Source organism: Ceratotherium simum, chromosome 10 (genome assembly GCF_057802395.1).
Source record: "Ceratotherium simum simum isolate JZ-2026a chromosome 10, ASM5780239v1, whole genome shotgun sequence".
Classification (NCBI taxonomy): domain Eukaryota; kingdom Metazoa; phylum Chordata; class Mammalia; order Perissodactyla; family Rhinocerotidae; genus Ceratotherium; species Ceratotherium simum.
This window is the reverse complement of record NC_141909.1, coordinates 71,417,667-71,438,594: the sequence shown is the minus strand read 5'-3', so window position 1 is coordinate 71,438,594 and position 20,928 is coordinate 71,417,667. Positions and strand designations below refer to the sequence as shown.

Below are 20,928 nucleotides of genomic sequence, written 5' to 3'. Positions count from 1 at the left end.
TTCATTGCTTATGGATTTGGTGCTAAATGTGGTGGAATAAAACTGATACTTTTTGAAAAGAATGTAACTTTTCCTCACAAAGCTATGAAGCTACACTAGGGAACAGAAAAAGCTTTTAATGTAATTTGATTGTAATAAAAATTATAAATATCTGTATTAAAAGGCTTGATAGTTCTGAAATGGATCACAGTGAAAATGAAGATTACACAATGTCTTCACCTTTGCCGGGAAAAAAAAGTGACAAGAGAGACGACTCTGATCTTGTAAGGGTGAGATATTTGGTTTGATTGTATAATAATCTTAATTATTTTTATTTTTACTGTATAAATAATAATTTTTACATTGAAACTAGTTAACATTACTCTCAGATTTAACATTTGCCTTTTCTTTTAATGGTTTTAATCACAAATTTGAGTTTATAATTATCCTCTATGATATAATTTAAGTATATTGAATCTCTTGTGTTTCTTGTCGTTCTAATAAGTAATTTTTATTCTTTAGGTTTGGAATTAAACATGCCAGTTCCATACTCAGAACTGCTTTTTTCTTTCTTTCTTTGAATGGAATAAGTTTAGACTTAGCCTAAGAGAAGTGGAATAGAATGCGAGTCCTTAAAGGCTCCTCTATTTTAGTTGATTTCTTGAGCCTTTAATTACTAAATAAGCTTCTAGTAAAGGTAGGAAATACTACAATTTTTGTGAAGTCCTTGTTTAGTTTTTTAAATCTTAATAGCAATGATAACTTGTATGATAGACATAATTTGTAAATTATCTAAAGACAAATTTGGTAGTTTTAGTGCAGATATAGAATACGAGTTATGTATTCCAGCACAACCTCTGATGGCCTTAATAATTGGGCACATTTTGACTTTCTAGATTGCCTCTAAACATGTCTTGAATAACCGATTAGGCTTTTTGAATCAATTTCTTTATCTGTAAAATATGGATACTTAGCTAGTAAGGTTTATCAGAACAAATGAATTAGCCCAAGTGAATTGTTGCTGCTGTTTTGTTGTTGTTATAAAGATTAATATTTTGATTAATGATTACCATAATAATAAAAGTTAGTATATTTGTATCTACTTGGTTAAAAAAAGTGAAAAGTTATTAATAAATACTTCTGCTTTCTCTGAAATGTTACTGTCCTTCTTGTCTTGCACTGACCCAACATTACATATCCCAAGAAGTTTAATTTATTTTCGTTTCCCGAGTAATTTATTTTTCCCGATTGTTTCTCTTTCCACTTAAAAAATTATAATTCTAAAATTCTTACTAAATGCTTACTATCAATACCGTAAATTCTGATTTTTATTGGCTGTTTAAAAATTGCACCCAAGCAGAGTTAAAATTTGATTGCTTAGCCAGAAAGGAATCCTGTTATCTGGATTTATAGAAGAGAATCCTTGAGTTGGAAAAGGTATTTGTCTTCTAGTCCTACTTCTCCTTAGTGCAGAAATTCCTTCATTATCATTTATGAGAGTTGCTCACCACATGCTTGAACATGCGTTAGGGGAGAGCTTGTACTTCCTCTCATTTGTTGGAAACATCAACTAGGTCACCCACACCCACATACTCTACCCCTACTCCCTCCCCACTTCCCCCCAAAATTTGAGAAATATGGTTTTAATTTTTAATATTTTGTTATCCTATAAATTCTATATCTAGTTCTACCTTTGGGGACAATGTAGAACAGAGTCTCTATTTTTCATAGAATAGTTTTGAATTTCTGAGCTTTTGAGATTTATTTGTATAATTATAATGGAGGCCTGTGGCTATCATTTGTGTACTATTGCATCCATTTTCAGAACCTTATTAATAAGCTAGTTTCAACTGAAACCTTATTAATAAGCTAGTTTCAACTGAAATATTCTCAAAGAGGTAAGCATTATGAGACAGAAGTTCAATTTAAATTTAGCCCAATAGATTATAGTGAAAGAGTACCATTTTTGCATACACCAGCTTCACGTTGAAATTTCACTGCAAAGGAATTACTCCATATACTTTTATATTCAAATACTTAGGTTTACAAATAACATATTTTCCCCATTTCTTGCTCCTAACCTCAGTTTATAGTCCCTCTGTTCTTAAAACAATACAATGCAAAATGAAAAAGAAATTAGAGCATGTAGTACTTTAGGAAACTAGATTATTTTATGGTGTTCTCAAGAAAGCAGACATTGAATTTCCTGTTTACCGCTGACCTTTTCCAGAGCGTAAAGGAATACAGCCACCTTTTCAGATCTTTGGACATCAAAATGAATTGTAGCTTTTAAAATTAGAAATGACACCTTAAATTTAGTTTTAATTTAATATTTCTCTTATCTTCCCATCTCTGAGTAATGATGGTGAAGTTTTAATTTGTGTACAAAACTCTAAGTAAATACTAACAAATTAAAACCAATCATTTATAGATCTTTTTTCCCCTGGAATATAAGGGTAAGTTAATGCTAAAAAATATTTTAATATAATATAGCAAATCAGTCTACCAAATAAGAAAAATACTAACAAGATAATCTCAGATGATGCCAAGAAGACATAAATAAAATTTAAAGTTCATTCTTGACAAGTATGAACTTTTAATAAACTAATACCAGAAGGATACTTCCTTAACATGCTATATAAGTTTTGTATGTTTAAATCAGTAGTCGGTGATTTAGTCACAGTTAATTTTCTTAAAGGAAAAATACTTGAAGCATTCTTATTAAAAATCAGGAACGGAACAAGCATCCTGCTGTCACCACTATTATTTAAAATTGTTCTAGGATGTTTGACCAATTAAGGAAGACGTGAAATAGGAGTCAGAGGTATGAAAATAAAAAACAAGAGAGAAATTTACTTTTATTTTTGTATGTAGAAAAATAAGAGAACCAACTGAAAAACTAAGAATTTAATTTAGTGTGGTAGACATATATATGTATGTATGTAACTAACTTTACTCTGGTAGTTTTACTTTGTATCAGATATACACTTCAGGGAAAGGGATTTTACTTCACCACAATAACCACTACAACCACAAAATTAAATAAATTTATCAATCTAAACATAACCTTAAAAAGAAGTAGGGGGAACTTATGTGGAAAAAATATCAAAATTGAGAAACATAGAAGACTTGAAGAGAGAGAAGACATGCCATGTTCCTTCATGGGGAAAATGAGTAAAAAAAGATGACAGTTCTTCCTAAGTGAATATATAGTTGTAAAATTCCAGTGTGATTTTAAGTCCATGTGGAAGAATAGATACAAAAAAGAAGAGCAATAATGATAAGATCAGCCCAACCAGACACAAATGTATTTAGTTATAAATAGTAAAATATTGTGCTGCTGTTACAATAGCCCAGAAACATTTTTAAAACATAATACAGAATAAAGGAAGCATTACAAATCAGTGATTTTGAAATGATTGGATATTCTTTGGGGGGTTGAGTAGGAACAACAGTAGAACCTCGTCTCACATCCTATTCTAAAACAAGATACAATAATATCTTAGTCTGCTTGGGCTGCCATATATCATAGACTGGATGGCTTAAAAAACAGAAATTATTTTTCTCATAATTCTGGAGGTTGGGAAGTTCAAGATGAAAGTGCTGGCCAATTCAGTTCCTGGTGAGAGCTCTCTTCCTGGTTTGCAAATGGCCAACTTCTTGCTGTGTTCTCACGTGGTGGAGAGAGAGAGAGAGAGAGAGAGAGAGAGATCTCTGGTGTCTCTTCTCATAAGGGCATTAATCCCATCATGAGGGCCCCACCCTCATTACCTCATCTCAACTGAACTACCTCCCAAAGACCCCATCTCCAAATACCATCACATTAGGGGTTGTGGCTTCAACATATAAATTTTGTGAGGACACAGTTCAGTCTATAACAATCAGGAAATAAAATTTAAACGTACACAAAAGTATAGAAAAATGTAGATTAAAACACTAAGAATCCAGTACACAAATGGACCAAGGGCATAATACCAAAGATATAGTGAGGCAGTTCACAGACAGGAAATGCAAATGAGTAATTAAACATGTTAAAAAATGACAGATAATCAGATAATTTTTGTTGTTTTCATTGATTTTGAAGAATGTAAATTGTTACAAACTTTTTGGAAATTAACTTAGTACTACAAACGTAGATATTTATGTGTTTTATGTATGCGGTGTCTATGGAAAGCGTTATAAGTTCAAACACACTATTCTTGGTTTCTTTGGAGAATTTCCTCAGTCTCCATCTGCTGATCAATGCATAAATTCTCTGAATGTAGACTAGGGTTTTATTTTAAATTTGAAAGTCACTGCTTTTTTGATTATTTTTGTTGTTAATTAGTTGTCCTGGGGAAAAGCACAATATCCTTGATACAGAAGTGTTTTCAAAATTTTTAATGAATGATGAATATGTTTAGCTTTTGTCTTACAACCTCCATTTATAAAATAAAAGTAGTTCTTTTATGATGTCTAAGCATGATATATAACATAGTTTATATTTTATGTCTTAGTATTATACACTGTGTGGTAAAATTAGAATTACTTAAATTGACTACCAGAACAAATCCATTATACTTTATATAGCTGTCCATTTTTCAAACATTGAATTCAGAATTTTCTTTTTTATGAAATAGCTCTTCACTAAAATTTATAATTTAAAAAAATACTGATCTTAAGAGGTTTCCATTTGAAGCTCTCTAGCTTAAGTAAGAACAGAAATTTATCCTCGTACCTCAGATAATTTTTTTAAATTAAAAAACTATTAATAAAAGCAAGTAAGTAGTTATGGTTCTGATGTATTTAAGAACGCTATACTTTATTTAGGTACATTTTTATGACAAAAGTAGGTAACAGATTTTTTCGTTTCATTCTTCCAAGTATACATACTATCAATTTTTAATTTGAAATTGTGCTTTTTATTTCTAGTCTGAATTGGACAAACCTAGAAGCCGGAAAAAAACACCTGTCACAGATTCAGAAGAGAAATTAGGTATGGATGACCTGACTAAGTTGGTACAGGAACAGAAATCTAAAGGCAGTCAGCGTGGACGGAAGAGAGGCCATACGGCTTCAGAATCAGATGAACAGCAGTGGCCTGAAGAAAAGAGGCTCAAAGAAGATACATTAGAAAATGAAGATGAACAGAATAGTCCACCGAAAAAAGGTAAAAGAGGCCGACCACCAAAACCTCTTGGTGGAGGTACACCAAAAGAAGAGCCAACAATGAAAACTTCTAAAAAAGGAAGCAAAAAAAAATCTGGACCTTCAGTAGCAGAAGAAGAGGAAGAAGAAGAAAAACAAACTGGAAACACAGAACAGAAGTCAAAAAGCAAACAGCACCGAACGTCGAGGAGAGCACAACAGAGGTGAGTGTGTGTAACTCTAAACTGCATATATTTAGTTATTATGTTATAAATCATAATTTGATGCTATCCACATTTGGGTTTTCCCCAAAGCAGAGCAGAATCTCCTGAAACTAGTGCAGTTGAATCCACACAATCCACACCACAGAAAGGACGAGGAAGACCATCAAAAACGCCATCACCATCACAACCCAAAAAAAATGTGTAAGTTATAAATAATATTAAATTTCAAACCAATTTCAAATTATTTTGCAAAAGTTCATAAATTTTTAAATATACATAGGGCTGTATGTAAATCCCATATATTTGGCCCCATTACACTAGGTAAGATACAATCTTTGTAAACTTACCTAGGTGATTGATATCCCAATTAACCCTCTGGTAACATTTGTACATTTTTACAGGTTTTAGGCAAATCTTATAAATGAATACCAAATAGTTTATTATTTCTAATACAGACTTTATGATACCTAAAGAGAGGATAAGGTATTTTAAAATAATCACAGCATATTGGCCATGTTACCTTGTCATTTCATACCACAGTTTTTCTTCATGTTTCTCCTCAGCAACTTTACAAAAATAGCTTTTACACTTTTGCTTTTATTTTTTGGACTGTGTAGGAAAGTAACTGGCATCATTTTTCTTAAATTACATCCATAGAAATTATCACATGCTGATCTCAAGTTTTTGATGTCTTGATTTTGTTTGTTTTCTAATTAAACTAACACATCTGTATCTACGTATAGTTTTGGATTTTCACACAAGCACATGTTTGTAAGAGAGTTACAGTAACAAATCTGTATCCAAATTATTAAAGCGACAGGAACATCAGTGCTGTAGTTTATAAATTTGGCACTTTTTTCTCCTCAGTTATTTAAGTGGAAATAGAATAGCATGTCTTCTATTAGTTGGACATTCTGCAGTTTTTCTGAGAAAAATCTCATTATGTAGTGCCATCACTGGCTTGACTTTTCAGAGGTGCCAGCACACCTTGGTTAAATACTTAGTTATCTTGGAAGTTTTTCCTGTTCCTGTGTATTCCACAGGAAGAGGAAAAGTTGCCTGAGTGTCTAGCCAGTACTTCATGCCTTCTTCCATTTAGTTTTTCCCTCAGGTAAAAAGTAAAGGTAAGTACATTTTTGTGGCAGCTTCATGAACATGTTTGGGTTCAACCATGGGAAATCACTGTTTTTAAAAAAAGAATTCTTTTTTTTTTTTTTTTAAATGAGGAAGATCAGCCCTGAGCTAACATCCATGCCAATCCTCCTTTTTTTTTTTTTTGTTTGCTGAGGAAGACTGGCCCTGGGCTAACATCCAAGCCCATCTTCCCCTACTTTATATGGGACGCCGCCACAGCGTGGCCTGACAAGTGATGCATCATGTGTGCCCGGGATCTGAACCCAGGCCGCCAGCAGCAGAGCATGCATACTTAACTGCTATACCATGGGGCTGGCCCCCAAGAATTCTTAAGGAATGTTAAATTCCATGATTAATTTTATAACAAAGGGTAAATATCTTTCAGGCTCATAACTTGAATTTGTTTATATTTGGGTATTATAAAATTAAGGGCTTAAATGATTATCCTGTTATCTCCTAAAATTACGTAAGTCCTCTCATGAATGTTCTAAACCAAACTTCTTTTAAAAAAACAATACAGAGATTTTATAGTCTGTCTTAGCAGTCCTATCTTCCCTTCACTGAGAAGCTCTTTTTTAGAGCTAGTATATTAACATGTGTTATGATTTACCTGTTTTTCTTGTTCTGACCTCAGTGGACTTGAGAAGGATTATATTATTTTCCATGTAATTCCTGTATTTTCTTCTGTTAATTCTGAAAAACTGAATCAAATAAAAAAAATTACTTGGTTTGAGCATGGGTTAAACAGTACATGTTTTGGATTGCTTATAGGAGTGATAAGCTATGGTCTTAATTTTTAAAAAATAAATATTCATTCAAGAGGGATATATTTGATTAACTAGTGGTATCGATTACATATTTTTGATTGCCTCCTATGTTTCAGTGAGTATTAGGTGCTAGGGAATATAATGGCACAAAACAGACATGATTCTGTCCTCATGAGACTTACTATCTAAATGGGCATGTAGTCATTAAATAATCACACATAAATATGGAATTATAAATTGTGATATGTGTCCTGAAGGAAAAATTTAGGATGCTATAAAAGGATGTAATGAGAGGACTGGGTAAGTGGAGAAGTTTTCTCTTAGGAAAGTGACAAGTTGATTCCTTGAGAATAGTAGGAGTTAGGCTGATAGAGAGTAGGGAAAGGAACATTTCAGGTGAAGGGAACACTGTATTTGAAGGTTCTTTTTTTTTTTTTTTTAATAATTTTATTTATTTATTTTTCCCCCAAAGCCCCAGTAGATAGTTGTATGTCATAGCTGCACATCCTAGTTGCCGTATGTGGGACGCAGCCTCAGCATGGCTGGAGAAGTGGTGCGTCGGTGCGCGCCCGGGATCCGAACCCGGGCCGCCAGCAGCGGAGTGCACGCACTTAACCGCTAAGCCACGGGGCCGGCCCTGAAGGTTCTGAAGTGGGAAGAATCTTGGCAAATTCAGAGAGCTGAAGGAAGGCAAGGGTTTGCTGGATTGTAGTTGCAGGGAATTGGGGAGTGGAAAGAGATAAGAATGGACAATTAGGGAGTTTGCAGGGCCTTATATGCTATGTTAAGGAGGTTTATAAAATTACTCTCAGTGTAGTAGGGAGCTATCTAGGGAGAATGACATCACTGTTTTTACATTTTTAAAAGATTGCTTTGTAAAGAGAAGAGGCAAGAGATGAGAATGGTTTGGAAATATGTAGTTAACAATGGAGGTAGAGAGAAGTGAATGGATTAGAGATTTCTTTGTTAATAGACACCGTAGGACCAGATAAAGAGTGATACACTTAAGAAGGACTCAAAACTTTTTGCTTTGAGCAGCTTAGTAGATATAGATATCTTTTACTGAGTTGGGTTCCTTTTGTGTTTTAAAATCTTTTATGATATTGGTCTCAGTCAAACTTATTTTTGTTTAGTTAACTTATTTTGGTAGATCTTTGTATGTAAGATTTTAGGATTAAACATTGGTTTACAGTTCAGAATATAAGAAAAGTAGTTCTTATAAGGTAATTGAGGATAAAAATAATAATGAGAATTCATGAAATATTTAAAACATTTCCTCTAATGAGGTAATCTACTGCTTAAAGATCAGAGCATTCATTTTATTTTACCTGTGTTTTACTCTAGCCGTGTAGGACGCTCCAAACAAGCAGCTACTAAAGAAAATGATTCAAGTGAAGAAGTAGATGTCTTTCAGGGTAGCTCTCCTGTCAATGATGATATTCCACAGGAAGAAACAGAGGAAGAGGAAGTTTCTACAGTAAATGTATGTGTTTATAGAGTGCCATAATATGATAATATGGAATATAGAAATAGAGTTGGTAAATATTTGGTCAGATCCATTTAGCACTTATAATTCTAAGTATTTATATATTTTTCTTCATTAGTTTGTAGTGTTGTTTCATCTGTCACCTTGGATAATGGAGCAAACGTCCTTTATGGAAACCTGAAACTTAGCGAGAATAATAGATGTAGCCTAGTGAAAGTGTAAATGTGGAGTTAAAACAGTGTAGAGAAGAACAAGTAGCAGTCTGATATTGACACTTCAGGCATTTAAGTTGTACCTTGATTTTAGAGCACTGGTGTCTGTCAAATATACTGTTGTTTAGTCTCATAACTTTTTGTTTACGTTTCACAGTAGAAACCAGAAGTTAGTCAATCATGGAGTAAAATCATGTTTTGAAATAAAATCAGCGTTTGAAATTCATAAAATTGGCAGTGGATACTTCTTTTATAAAAGTGGGAATGCTTCCTGAGATACTTTTTTTTTCTTTTTCTTCTTCTTTTTTTTTTTTTTTTTTAAAGTAACGAATGGCTTTGCCAGTTAACACATCTCAGATATTTCTTTTTGGAAGAAATATAATTGACACTTTTAGGTAAGAGCTGTTCTCTTGATAATACTAATGCTGACTCTTTGGATCAGCTCAGCCAGCCATCTTTTGTGAGAAACCTCTGTTCTGTTATCAGGTCCCAGAGTTGACCCTGCCCCTCTGTCCTATTTCATATAACCAATGCTTCTCTCTGCCCCCAGGATTCATTTATGTGAATGGGTTAAGACCACAGAAAAATATGCTGAATTGTGGTCTCAAACTAGTTGGGCTTGTTTCTTAAAGGGTATTTTTGGGACGTAAAAGTAGGGCTGAAGAGTCCAGAGTGATTGACGTCTTCATCAAAGACAAACTACACCGTAAATTAATTAAATTTAAATTAAAATTCTGTTCTGTTTTATATTCCTCTTGTTAATACTGATCTTTTTTGAACTAAAGTTTTATGCTTTCATTAGTGCTTACCAGTAAATATAATATGTCTAAATTTCAGATTATTTATATGTATTTGATAGTTGTTAGGATCCAAACTCAATAGCTGTTTTCCCAGAAAGACAGCTGTAAGCCTAAGTTCATAAATATCAAATGTTTTCTTTTACCACAGAAACATAAGAAAAAGATATTTGCAATACTTTTTCCTGCTGGTGACGTTGACTTCTGTTCATTCTTTAAAATTATTAAATAGACTGTAAAATAGTTTTTTCTTTAGCTTTTCTGGGAAAGAGTACTTATGGGCATTCAAATATTATACAGGTCTGAATATGTAATGCCAAGACAGAAAGTTAAAATAGGAGAAAGGTTTCAAGTAAAGAAAAGCAAAGAAAATCAGGAACAAGTAAGAGTAATGATAATTGGTTAAAAAATAATAATAATAAATAATTGGTTAAACATAATAATAATTACTGCTTGTCTAATAAACGTGTGCCCATTTTAATTAAACATCTGGTGATTTTTCTTTAAGGTCCGGCGGCGAAGTTCTAAAAGAGAAAGACGATGAACAAATGTAATTAATAACTTTGTGTGTGAAAGCTTTCAAAAAAATCATTTTTTGTCAAGCTTGAGGCTGAATAAAGCCTTTGATGCACAAAATGGGACGGCTGAAGAATGGACAGTTGGACCTTACCTTGACCTCATGTATTTGTGGTCAAATGCTTAGCCATACGCATGGTGATAACATTGACTATGGAGTCTTGTGGAAGTGTAATGTGCGTTGGCTATGTAGACACAAACTAAAGAAGAAACTTGTAAATATATTTTTTTCTTTTTTTTCATGTTTCTGACTTCTAAAGTGCTTGTATAGCTTTTATCTGCGGCTTTAAACTGACAGTACCCAACTGTTTATTGGATCTATTGATTTGGAAAGAGTTTGTTAGGATAGATCTTAAGCAGTAATCTGTCAGTGTTTGTATTTGTATTCTCTGCAATTTTACTGTGAAGAAACGTTTTTCAACAAATTGTGTCATTTTCTTGATGTCACTATTTGTTGGAAAGTTAAATGGTCTCTTTCCCTTGTGTATCTTACTAGTGTTTACTCTTAGGCACCCTTAATCTTCAGAGGTGCTAAATTGTCTGCCATTACACCTGAACGATGCCTCTGATGGGAGGACACCATGCAATTGTGAAATAGTCCTGAAGTTGTTTGATTATTTTACACCTCAGTATTGGTCCCAGAATTTTCTGACCTTTCATGGCAATGAAAATTTTAAGAGAGAGATTTAAAATATTTTAATTTTAAAGAGTGTGTTATAAAATAATGTACTGAATTGTTTATCCCATTTTATCATCCCTTTTCAGTTTTTATTAATCTACTGTATCAATAAAATTCCGTAATTTGAATTAGTTTTTAATAGTCTAGGATGTTATTGTGTATAGATATTTCCTCTTGAACATTATGTTCAGAAAATGCAAATTATTACACTATAATATAAAATCTGATATATGCACATTAGAAAAGTTCCAGTTCTCCATAACAGTGTAAAGTTAATCAGAAAGAAAAAAATTTTATTGATGCAGTGTGTCTTTATGAAGGTGTTCTTGAAAGCAAGTGTTTTGTATTTTATAGTGAGTTGCATGTTTATGAAAAAAAGTGCTGAAAATGGGATGTGCTCTTTTCTGTAAATTCATATCTAGCCATAGTATATGATAGATTGCCCCATAACATAGTTTTTCATCAAGAGTTTATTATTGTACTTTATTTTGGAGCCAAAAAATTGTTTTGGGAGGGAGGGGCGGGGGGGGGCGTGATATATCCAGCTATATGAGCTACTGTAGGTATCACAATCTTATGAAGTTTGAATGAAATTCCACTTTGTCCAGATTGGGAAAAGTGGAAATTTATTTGGATTTAGAGCAGATCTTTTTTTTTTCTTCGTTGTTGTAATCTGCAAACTATAGAAACAAATTACTTAAGGCAGTATCCTTTACACAGTTTTATAAACTGTATTTTGAACCAAAACATAGAGGTTACTACTTAATGCTTACTTAAATTCTTTTTAGTATTTCAGGTGCTGTTTCTTTTGTTTTTTCATGGTTAACATCAGAAAAGAGAATCATAGTCTAACTTATTAAATTTATCACATTGAATAGTGGAGCATTTTCATATAATACACCATTATGTTTAAGGTATATTTCCAAGATTGGTTATAATAGAGGGGGAATATAATAAAGAAACTATTTTGGAAAATGATGTTTTACTATTTTCCATTGTATATCACAATTGATGTGATTATTTTTCTTTTAAAGATTTCTTCATGTTTGTGAAATGGCCTTTTGTTTTTTAAAAAATGTTTTGAATTGTGTCTTAATCTCTCAATATTTAACTGCCCTTCATTTACAACAGTAGTGACACCAGTGAGTCTGGGAGGCTGCTGTATATCAAGGCAGCTAATATTGGACCAAGATACGTTGGTTTTGAAACATTTCATTATCAGTTCTCCCAAACACGCTATTTCTATTTCATCAGTAGAAAGACATGTTTTTAAATCTATAAAATAAAGAATAAGGGATAGCTTTGTATTTTTGTTGTTGACTAAATTGCACCAGAAATGTTTATGGAAGTGTATCTTTAAGACCATTTTGTAAAACATAACAAAAAAATGATTGTGGAGGATTTTTATTTGCATGATCATAGTTAACCAAATTTCATTGCACATTAATTCTGTACATCAGTTCACAAAACATGTTCATTGTAGATTTTGTTCAATGCCATTGAGTCTGTGATTTTACAGCTTGTCTGTTCACTTTTTGTGAGGATTATGGTGTAAATTTTCCATTTTTCTGTAGAAAAATAGGTGCAATAATTATCAAAGTTTTGATGTCCTGAGTCTTCATCTTAGGGAATTATTTTATTATTATGTTTAAACTTAACATTTCATGTATTAACATTTGGAGAGCCACATACTATAATTAAAGTAAAATTAAGTATGTATAAACCATTAATTGCTAACAATTGTTAGCAAACTTTTCAGTGATAATACTCATTTTGAAAATATGTACTGTATAAAATTAAGAAAATGTTTAACTCACTGTAACAAGTTCCATTATGAAAATCTTATGATTCTTCAGTGAGGTTATTTTGCTGCACTCTGTAGCAAGTCCATTTAATCTACATTATAATAAAATTTCTTGCTGCAGTGCAACAGGAAGCTTTTTCAGTGATCTCCACTGTATATGTAAATTAAAAATCTGGCTGTAAAACTTGTTCCAGGTATTAAAGGTGAAATTACTTTCTGTATCTTCTTACAACTTATGTTTGATTTCCTTTTGCCCACTTGACAGATGTCAGGAATTTAAGAATTTGTTTAACTTAGGCATTTCTCCCCTACCACATAGTATTATGTTACTGTAATGAACAATTGGTATTTAGATAGATAACCAATTTTCAGACACATTTTCGGATTTTCTGTGACGTTGAATAAACATGAAAGCTAATATATGATTGTATTTTATTTATGTGAATCGGTATATGTATTTAAATATGTTTACTAAATAGAGAGAGGCACCTTTTGATGATTTTTAATTTTGGAGCCTGCTTCATGAAGAGGAAAATATATTTCCCAGTAACATTTTTCAAACTTTTTGTTTAAGCTTTTTATGCAAAATCTTGGCTGATAGAGATTTACTAATTACTATTTAAGTTAAAGGATTGCATAACTGAGGAAAATAAATGTATAATATAAACTTGAAAAGTAAGCACTAAGAAAATAAGTTGCTAGTGGCAGTTATATTAATTTGTTCAGCAAATATTTATTGAGTGCCTACTGTGTGCTTGGCTAGTTGCAGAAGATGAAGTGTGATCAAGATAGAATAAGTCCTGCCCTTGTGGAACTTAACGTTCTCCACAGCAGGTGGAGGAATAAGGAAACGATAATTAAATATATACCATAATGTCAGATTGTGAAAAGTGTGCTGAATAGAAAAGGAAAAGGAGGCTAGAGAGTAGAAATGATTGGAGGAGAAGCTATTTCATATACTTTGAAGCTGTGTTATTTGGTACATAAAATTGTTACGTCTTTATGATAAAGTGACACGTTTATAATTATAAAATGCCACTTGATATCTGTATGAATACTTCTTGCCTACTTTGTCTGGTATTAATATAGCCATACCAGTTTTGTTTTAGCTGTTGTTTACATGACAAAACTTTTTCTGTCCTTTTATTTTCAACCTGTTCAGTGTATTTATGTTTAAAGTGTTTGTTGTGTAAACATTTTATACTTTGGTCGTGTTCTTTAATCCACCCTTAGAATCTTTGTTCTTTAATTAGAGTGTTTAGACTATTTACTTTTGGTGTAATTACTAATATGGTAGGTTTTAAGTCTACCGTCTTGCTGTTTATTTTCTTTTTAACTTTTCTTTGTTCCTTTATTTTCTCCTTTTCCTGCCTTCTTTTTATTCAGTAAAGTGCTTCTTACTATTCTATCTCTTCTATTAGTTTTTTTTCTTTTTTTTTTTTTTTTGTGAGGAAGATTAGCCCTGAGCTAACAGCCGTGCCCATCTTCCTCTGCTTTATATGTGGGATGCCTGCCACGGCATGGCTTGACAAGCGGCACATATATCTGCGCTCGGGATCTGAACCTGCGAACCCTGGGCCATGGAAGCGGAGTGTGCGAATTTAACCGCTACGCCACCGGGCCGGCCCCTCTATTAGCTTTTTAGTTATACCTGGTTCTATTATTCTTTTAGTAGTTCCCTACAGATTACAATATCTGTGTTTGGCTTATTATAGTCTGTATTATATTAATGCTTTTACCACCTGAACAATGCAAGAAGTTTAAAACAGTTCAACTCCATTTGCTGCCTTTCTACTCTTTGTGCTATTGTTGTTATTTATTTTGTGGTTATAAATGTCACAATATTGTGCTTTAAATAGTGTTCTTTTTTGTTTACCCATACATCTTCTCTTTTCTTTACCTTTTTTTTCTTTGATAATTTTGTGCTTCCATCTTACTTCATTTTCCTTCAGCTTGAAGAACTTCCTTTAGTATTGCTTATAGTGCAGATCTGGTGACAGTTAACTCAGTCAACTTTTGTTTGTTTGAAAGGTCTTTATCACACTTTCATTTTTGAAGGATATTTTCATTGGATACGGAATTCTGGATTGGCAGTTTTATTTATTTGGCGGTTTAAAAGTTGGCATTACATTGTCTTCTGGTTTTCCTATTTTCTGTTGAGAAGTCAGATGAAAACTTTTTGCTCTTCGTAGGTAATGTGTCTTTTTTTTCCTGGCTGCTTTTAGGATTTTCTCTTTATCTTTGTTTTCAGCAGTTTGATTATGATGAGCCTACTTATAGTTTTCATTTTATTTATCCTGCTTGGGGTTTACTGAGCTCTTGAATATGTGGGTTGATGTATTCCATCAGTTTTGAAAAATTCTTGGCCATTATCCCTTCATGTATTACTTCTACTCTATTATTGCTTCTCTCTTTCTGACACTCCAGTTATCAATATGTTATACTATTTGTGCCCCATGTGCTTTTTTATTTTCTTCTCTATTCTTTCCACTTTTTTTTTCTTCTGTGCTTGAGTTTGGATATTTTCTATTGATCCATCTTTAGATTTACCAATCCTGTCTTCTGCCATGTCCAGTCTTGCATTTAACTCATCCAATTAGTTCATTTCAAATATTGTATTTTTCAGTTTTAAAATGTCCAGTTAATTATATTTTATAGATTTCATTTCTTTGTTGAAAGTCTCTATCTTTTTACTCTTTTCCTCTTTTTTTTTTTTTAACATAGCTGGCAAAGATTTGAATTATATAACTAACGTCAACATCTGAATTGTCTGTGGATCTGATGCTATTGTCTTTTTTTCTTATCAGTCACATTTCTCCTGGTCACATTTCTTTCTTCCTGTTTGTAGGGCTCATAATTTTTTTCTTTTATGCAGGACAGTATAAAAGAACTAAAGGATTGAAGTTGATGTGATTTTCCCCCAGCAGGGGATTTGCCTTATTTTCTGTTAGGCATTATAGGAACTGATCACCTCAATCCATGGAGTTGGCCTTCGGTTGCCGCTTTATTTAGACTCAGTCTACTTGTTTCAAAAGTCTTGAGCGTAAAACTTGTATTATGTGACAGGCCTTTCCCTTTAGCATGGCAAGACTGCAGGAGATTTTGTTCAGCCTTTCTAGCCCAGCCTCTTCAGCAGGAAGGCATCAAAGCAGGCTCTTTGAGAAGGTAGCCTCTGAGCATGGACTTCCATTAAGTGAGGGATCAAGCCAAATGAATCCCTAGGAAAAAGGTATTACATGCATAGGAAGAGACTTCAAGAAGGCTATTTCTGGCATGTCTTTAAAGCCTCAAACTATTCATAACTAGAAATTGTTAGAACTGAGTTCTATAGGGCCATTATTCAGATAAGCAGACAATGTTCACATTAAGTAACAGCCAGTTAAACATCTTTTTTTTAATTTAAAAATATACACAGGTACTTCTTTAATACTTTCCTATAGAAAGGAGCTAGAAATAACACAGACATTCAGAGCAAAATATGAAAATCACCCATCAGTTCACTAGATCAGTGTTTCAGTCTGTCTCACTTTCTGACTCATTTTGCCTGTGTATCTTCTGTTTTTGTGTAAGTGGGATCATACTGCATCTTTCTCCAACTTTTTCCTCTACTTAGTGTTCTTATAAAGCTATCAGCCCATTTGAGTTTATCTAACACTTTTAACAACTGCATAGTACCCATTGTATAGGTATGCCATAATTTATTTAATCAGTGTTCTGTTGATGGGCGTTTGGGTTCCTTAGATTTTTTGCTATCATAGACAATGCAGTAAGTGATCGTCCCTTTATATATCTTTGTGCCAGATTTAGTATAAGAAACAGATTCCTATGCAGAGAATTGTGGAGTTCCTTTAAATTATAAATTCTGTCAAATTGCTTTCCAGAAAGTCCACCAATTAAAACTTTTTAGTTTTTGTCAATACAGTGGTTACAGAATTACTTTGTTTTCATTTGCATTTCTCTAATTACAAATGAAACAGCATTGTTGCATATGTTTTCATTTTGATTGGCTATTTCTAGTCTATGAATTACTTGTTCATATTCTTTGCCCGTGTTTCTATTTAGTTGTCTTTTTATCATTGTTATCTCTGGGTAAAAAGGGAGATGGTAGGAATGGGTTACGGACTTTAGCCACACAGTGTTACATTTTTTTTCTTAAAAATAGGTACTGCAGTTTTTGGCTAGCGTATATGCTAAAAGTGGGCTTACCGTCTTTCTATGAACTCTTTACATATTCTCTTGCTTGTTAAATATGTGAAAGATACCTTCTAGTGAGTCACTTATCTCTAAGCTTTTTAAATGATATCTTCTGTCATATAATACAGAAATTTTTCCTCTTTCGGAGCTCAAATTTGTCAGTATTTTTCATTATGGCTTCTGCGTTTTGTGCTTGCTACAAGATTTGGACAATATTTTTCTGTTTTCTTCTAATACTTATACTCTTTTTTCTTTTTACATTAAATCATTTAATCCATCTGGGGGCTATTTTTGTATATTGTGTATGATTGTGGTCTAACTTAATTTTCTCCTAAGTGTGTAGTTACTTTTCTTAACAGTTTATTTTATAGCTTCTCTTTATCTCCACTGGTTTGAAATGCCACCGGTATCATAAACTGAATTTCTTTATCTACTTGGATCTGATTTTGGACTCATATTTCATTGATTTCTTTGTCTATGCCTTTACCAACGTCTAATGTAATTACTATACCTATATAATATGTTTTTATATTGGTCAGAAAAATTTCCCTAAGTTTTAATTTTAACAATGTCTGGTTATTCTTGGCTGCTATTGTTATTTTCTCTTGCTCAAAATATTACCGCCTTTACAATGTTGGGTCTGCCCACTGAGAGATTTTTTTTAAAGGCCTTCCCTTCAATGTAGTTTTATTATTTTCTTCATAAGAATAGGCTTTGCATCTTTTAAAAAATATTTATGGATTTTATTATTATTGCTAACACTGTTATTGTTATCATTCCATTATTTTCTAATTGATAATGCCTGCTATGTTATATTTTCAGCCACTATGCTGAACTTTTATTAGTTGTAATAGTTTTCAGTTAATTTTCTTGGATTTTTTAGATAGATAACACTCTGCAAATAGTTTTGTCAGTATTGTTTTGATACTTATATACCGTTTTTCTGGTCTAATGGTGTTGGTTGGCACCTCCAGAGCCTTGTTAAATAGTAAGCATCCTGTCTTTTTCCAGTTTAAGAAAGTTTCTATTTCTGTCTGATCAGGGTTATTAAAAAATAAAATCTGGAATGTGTGTTGAATTCTGTATTTGCATGGCAGTTATTATGTTTTTTAAAAATATATAATTACTAATGTAATGAATTATATTAATAGATTTCATATATAGAATCATCCTTGCTTTGGTAGAATTAACCCAGCTTGGTCATGCTATTAGATTCAGTGTGCTAATGTTTTACTCAGTGTCCTTATATTGATGTTGAGTAGTGAGATTGGTTTATAATTTGTTGTGTTATTGTTATTCCAGTATTGGTATAAGGGGTTTTGCTAGCCTTCTGGAATGAGTGGGAAAGCTGTCCATATTTTTCTATGAAACAGTTTATATGATGTAGGAGTTATTTACTTCCTGAAATCTTGATAGAGCTCACATTTTAAATTGTACATGGTGCCTTTTCAAATTTTATTTTTAAAAATTTTCCAAGTAAAAAATATTTCAGACATCCAGGAAATAATATAGTAGACCATCATGATCTTATTCTCCAAGCTTAAAAGATGTTAACACTGTACCATATTTATTTCAGTTCTCATTAACTCACTATCCTTCCCCACCCCCCCACCGCCCCCATCTCTCTCCTCTCCCTATGAGTGAGCAGTAAAATCTCTCAGGAATGTTTAGTAAGCAGTGTTTCTTTATTGTGTTTTAAGAATAAACATTCCATAATTGTGTCACAAATGCTGTGGAGTGATTCAATTTGCGTCTGTCCCTTTATGGGGAGGATGAGCTCACTTTTAGTATATATGTGCTACGTAAAAGCTGCGTCTCTTTTTTGTTTTTAATAAGAAATGAAATATTAAAAGGTTTGGCTAAACCTTATCACCTCTTTTCATTCCTTTCCGCTTTTTACTAAGAGAGAATTATCCTAATACTAATGTGTATCATTCCCATGCATGTTTTCATCCTCATTTAACGTGTGTATTTTTAAAAAAATACATAGGACTATTTTGTGTATTTTTAAATTTTATGAAAAATCCATCATATCTCTAATTTTGAAACCTGTCTTTTTCACCCAATACTGTCTTTGAGATATAGCCATGTTGACACGTTGATTGCTCCATTTTTTCACAGTATAACATCTCTGAAATTGAGATGATGCTTAAATCAGTAATGTCTTAAAATTGGCAGCATTTTCTTAGTGACGAAGTAATGATGCACCTTATAATTGATGTCATCTTGGATTTAATTAATTCCTCTTAATTGCTTTTGTAAGGCATTCTATTCTTTGAATATATCACAGTTAATCCATTTTTATAACAGTTAATTTTATAACAGTTAATCATCTTATTGATGGATAATCAGATTGTTTGCACTTTCCCTATTACAAACCAGTGCCAAAGTGAACATCCTTCCTGTCTCATAAACAATTATTCTGAATGGAAATGTTGAATTTAATGAATATGGGTATTCTTTTTAGGTATTGTCAGTTGCATTCCAAAGTAGTTGTATTACTTTATACTCTCACTTGCAATGTATAAGAGCTTTTGTTTGCTTTCTGTTTTCAGACTTGTATCCGTTTGAAATTAACTTCAAATGTATCTTTTTCAAATGTATAACCATTCACCTCGGCACTATTTATTAAATGGTTTATTCTTTCTACTTTGATCTTTTTCAAATGTATGACCATTCACCTCAGCACTAAAGAGTTTATTCTTTCTACTTTGATTTAAATGCCATATCATATACCAAGTGCTTTTATATATTGAGAATATATTAAGAATAATATTTATTTTTATAATATTTATAGTGTTTCTAGGCTTTCTTTTGTGTTCCATTAGTTTATATATGTACTCTTGCAACCAGTATGTATCATGCTTCGTTTAACGACAGGGATATGTTCTGAGAAATGCGTTGTTAGATGATTTTGTCATTGTGTGAACATCATAGAGTGTACTTACACAAACCTAGATAGTGTAGCAGATCTAGGCTATATGGTACAAATCTTATGGGACCACCGCCGTATATGCGGTCTATCGTTGATGAAAACGTCGTTATGCAGTGTGTGACTGTATTTTCATTACTATAGTTTATAGTAAAGCATCTCCCTCACTCATATTCTTCAAAATTGTCTTGGCTGTTCTTGTCTTTTTATACCTCCACATGAATTTTAAAATCAGGTTGCCAAATTCTGGGAAAAGTCTTTAGGATTTTTATTGGAATTGCATTGAATTAAGAAAATTCTTTTGGAGAGAATGATCATCTTTATATATTGAATCTTCCCATCCATGAATATGGTCAGTCTGTTGGTGTCTATCTTTTATATATATCAGTAAAGTTTTACAGTTTCCTTCATAACAGTCTAGCGAATTGTATCTTGCTTTAAAATTATTTATTGTTTGTTGCTGGTGGATAGGAACACTGGCTCAGTCTACTGTTACTCCTTTACCCTTACTCCTTTGGTGCCTAAAAGCTTTTTTAGGAGCTGAAGCTTTTATTATCTTTTTAGCTTCTTGTATGTTTAGTTAATCCAAGTTTTTCACTTCTACTTGAAGCAAAATTTTGGTAACTCATATTTTCATTGGAAATTGTGCATGTCTAGATTTTAAAATTTGTTGGTAAAAGTTTTACATAGGCTGTTTTATTTTATAAATCTCCTCTGATGCATCTCTATATGTGTATTTTTTCTTGATTCAAAATATTTTTGTCACCTTTTTTTCCTTCTGTCACTGATTTCATTGAAATTTTCTAAAAACCAACTCTTGGTTTTATTGATTGAGCATTTTTTGTTGTTGCTTGTTATTTCAGTAATTTCTCCAATGGTCTTCATTTCTTCTTTGAACTTTATTTGCAGTTATGAGTTCTTTTAGTCTCTTGGGTTGTATAGTTAGTTTATTTACCTTTAGTCTTTCTCTTTTCTAATATATGCTTTTCTCTTCTAAGTACTGCTTGTTTACATTCC

The 20,928-nt window shown here is 32.4% G+C and overlaps 1 protein-coding gene across 6 annotated transcripts in view; it reads left to right on the top strand.

The window, feature by feature from the left end:
• PDS5B (PDS5 cohesin associated factor B) overlaps positions 1–11,112 on the top strand; it is a 190,988-nt gene extending 179,876 nt beyond the window's left edge. For 2 of the 6 annotated variants that reach the window (XM_087436211.1, XM_087436206.1), the window contains exons 31-35: positions 164–269; positions 4,891–5,330; positions 5,421–5,531; positions 8,576–8,714; positions 10,235–11,112. In XM_087436211.1, the coding sequence (XP_087292337.1) occupies positions 164–269; positions 4,891–5,330; positions 5,421–5,531; positions 8,576–8,714; positions 10,235–10,270 (832 nt within the window). In that variant the 3' untranslated portion in view covers positions 10,271–11,112. The remainder of the gene's footprint in view (positions 1–163; positions 270–4,890; positions 5,331–5,420; positions 5,532–8,575; positions 8,715–10,234) is intronic. The other 4 variants (XM_087436209.1, XM_087436208.1, XM_087436207.1 and 1 more) reach the window with 4 other exon arrangements.
• The last annotated feature ends 9,816 nt before the right edge of the window (positions 11,113–20,928 follow it).